Source organism: Cynara cardunculus (genome assembly GCF_001531365.2).
Source record: "Cynara cardunculus var. scolymus isolate 2C chromosome LG 3, CcrdV1, whole genome shotgun sequence".
NCBI classification, from domain to species: Eukaryota; Viridiplantae; Streptophyta; class Magnoliopsida; order Asterales; family Asteraceae; genus Cynara; species Cynara cardunculus.
Window position 1 is genome coordinate 34,164,995 of NC_037530.1, and position 3,545 is coordinate 34,168,539.

A 3,545-nucleotide genomic window follows, 5' to 3' on the forward strand; every position below is an offset into this window, starting at 1 on the left:
TTATAAAGATATAAAGTATAAATATTAAAAATATTTTTTATAGTATATATAATATATAATAAAATAAAAACTATTCAATATTGGACTAATTTCGAAGATATTAACGAAATGATTATAATGGTATAACTTGTTAAAATAAAAATATATTTTTTAAATATATTTTAATTGATGTAAGATTATGTACGTTAATTTGATAAAAATATATAAAAAAAAAGAGATAAAGTAATCAATTAAAAAATTATAAAGATATAAATTGTAAATTTAAAATTAAAATTTTAAAAAATTGAGTGCATTTGAGGAGGTGAGGAGGGGTGAGAAGTGACGAAAGAATCCACAAAGTTAATATTGTGTGAATAGGCAAATGCTGACACGTGTTCCTTTGCAAATATGCCACACATATTTTAGTATCTACGAGAACGAATCAACATTTCCAGAACATTATAGTGTCCCAAAACACACACTCTCTCTTCACTTCTACGTGTCTATAAAGCTCCTCCCCATTCGTAGCCGTAGGAGACATAATACCTAATATCAAGATTATTGCCGGATAATCCGACTTGTACCCGATCCATGCCTCCGAGTTCGAGTAATGGTGCTCTGAACGGGGTTCCAAACGGTGGCGTTTGTTCGTCGGTTTCACTTGAAGGAACACAGTTCTTAGCTAACGGCCATCCGTTTCTCACTCATGTCCCTCTCAACATCATATCCGCACCCGCCCCGTTCCACTCCAAAGACTTGACCCGGAACATAATCGGATCCTTTGTTGGATTTGACGCCGACAAACCGAGAAGCCGCCACGTGGCTCCCATTGGAAAATTGAGAAGCATCGCCTTCATGAGCATCTTCAGATTCAAGGTGTGGTGGTCGACAAACTGGATTGGAAACAATGGAAAAGATATGGAGTATGAAACCCAGATGATGTTACTTGACAAGTCGGATCTCGGGCGCCCGTATGTTCTGCTACTTCCACTCCTCGAAGGACCATTTGGAGCCTCCCTCCAGCCTGGCAACGATGATGACGTGGATATCTGCATGGACAGTGGGTCCAATCTTTCGGTGAGATCCACGTTCAGAAGCTGTGTGTACATCCACGTCGGCACCAACCCTTATCAGATGGTTAAGGACGCCATCCGGGTGATCAAGAACCATTTAGGGACCTTCAATCTTCTCGAAGATAAAACTGTGCCGGMTGTGGTGGACACATTTGGATGGTGCACTTGGGATGCCTTTTACTTGAAGGTACACCCTCAAGGCATAAGGGAAGGCGTACAAGGACTAGCCGCAGGTGGGTGTCCGCCGGGGCTTGTCCTCATAGACGACGGATGGCAGTCCATCAGTTGCACCGACAATCCCGACGACCAGCAAGAAGGTATGAATTACACCGTCGCCGGAGAACAAATGCCATGCAGGTTGCTAAAATTCGAAGAGAATTATAAATTTAGGGATTACCAGAGTAAAAGGGTGCCCTACAAGAAGGGTATGGGTGCCTTTGTGAGCGACCTAAAGGAGGAATTCAAGAGCATAGAACATGTGTACGTGTGGCATACTTTATGTGGTTATTGGAGTGGTTTACGAGAGAATTTTCCGGGGATGTCGCCGGAGAATTGTGAAGTAGTTGAGCCTAGGATGATGAGAGAGGGTTTGCAGACGACGATGGAGGATTTGGCGGTTGATCAGATCGCAAGGCACGGTGTTGGGGTGGTGTCGCCGGATAAAGTTGGCGATATGTATGAAGGGTTGCACTCGCATCTTGAAGCGACGGGAATCGACGGTGCCAAAGTTGACGTCATTCAAGTGAGCAACTTGAATTCGTTCCACGACCTTTTTAGTTTCTAATGTGTTGTGTGGCCTATTATTTTGACACGTATCCTGGTACACAACTACACACACATGGATATTTTTTCACATATTTGTTCACAGGTCTTGGAAATGTTGGGGGCGAAATTTGGGGGAAGGATTATGCTTGCGAAAGCTTATTACAAAGCTTTAACCGCATCAATGAAGAAACATCTTAAAGGCAATTGTGTGATTGCTAGCATGGAGCATTGCAACGATTTCATGTATCTCGGAACCGAAGCCATTGCGCTTGGACGCGTAGGTACGAACTAAACTATTACTACGGATTGCTTTTCCATCTTTTTGGGTTCTACTAATAAGAAAGTGATTTCGTGGTTGATGATAGGAGATGATTTCTGGTGTACCGATCCAAATGTGGAACACTGGCTGCAAGGTTTACATATGGTACATTGTGCCTACAATAGTTTATGGATGGGGAATATCATTCAACCCGACTGGGACATGTTCCAATCGACTCATCCGTCTGCTGAATTCCATGCTGCGTCTCGAGCAATCTCTGGTGGACCCATTTATGTTAGCGACTCTGTCGGCCACCATGACTTTGTTTTACTTAGGAAGCTGGTGCTTCCGGATGGATCAATTTTACGGTGTCGATCTTATGCTCTTCCAACCAGAGACTCGTTGTTTGTGAACCCTTCACATGATGGAAAGTCCATGCTCAAGATCTGGAATCTCAACAAAGTAAGCAAAACTGATTTATTTTGCTTTCATGACTTCTGTTTGAACCCTTGGGTAACCTCTGGACCAACGACTCCTTAATTGGTTAAAACTATGAACTATCTTACGTTGTTTCTGCATGGTTTAACTAATCGACAGTTCACCGGAGTTCTGGGGGCGTTTAATTGTCAAGGAGGAGGATGGTGCAGTAAGTCAAGGCAGAACAAGATCGTTTTCAAGGCTAAATGCATGGTAACCTGTTTGGTGAGCCCGAAGGACATCGAGTGGAGCAACGGAAGTGGGAAGAATTCGGTTCCAATAAAAGGAGTCGGTGTATTTGCTGTGTATATGCACAGACAGAAAACTTTGAAGCTTTTAAAGGGTACGGAGAGTTTGGAGATTAGTCTACCACCGTTCAACTATGAGCTGCTTACGGTGTCACCGGTGAAGGTTGTGGGGACAAAAGCGGTGGAGTTTGCTCCGATCGGGTTGGTGAACATGATGAATTCCGGTGGTGCCATCGAGTGGCTGAACTATGATGGTGAAAATGTGGTGGAGGTTGGAGTTAGAGGGTGCGGGAAGATGGTGGTTTATGCATCGGAAAAGCCGAGGGCTTGTTTGGTGAACGGAGTTGGTATAGACTTCGGTTATAATGGACGTATGGTGATTGTTGATGTGGCATGGCTCGGCTCGCGGGGTTTGTCCGAGTTGAAATACATGTTTTAAGGGGTCTTAGAATTGTGAATATTGTTGTTTAATTGTAACATATTAAAATTCGTTAAGTTAAATGCTTAAATCAATAAATTTCAATTTCAATTTCAATTTCAAGTCAAGTTTAATGGGTGTATGTGAGCCATATTTGAGAAACTAGATAACGAAATATTCTTTACGGATAAGATAACTACTCCATCAGTTGTTTTTTAAAAAGTCAAAAAGTAATTATTTAGTATGTGATGTTTTTTCTTTTATTGTTAATTAATTACATTTAGATATAAAAATACATTACTTAAACTATATATTATTAAGAATAA

The 3,545-nt window shown here is 41.5% G+C and overlaps 1 protein-coding gene across 1 annotated transcript; it reads left to right on the forward strand.

Annotated features, from left to right (window-relative positions):
* Positions 1-570: 570 nt before the first annotated feature.
* Positions 571-3,240, forward strand: LOC112510198 (galactinol--sucrose galactosyltransferase-like). The gene is made up of 4 exons (XM_025115525.1): positions 571-1,794; positions 1,921-2,098; positions 2,183-2,538; positions 2,674-3,240. Exons 1-4 carry the CDS (start codon positions 571-573, stop codon positions 3,238-3,240), a joined length of 2,325 nt encoding a protein of 774 aa, XP_024971293.1.
* The last annotated feature ends 305 nt before the right edge of the window (positions 3,241-3,545 follow it).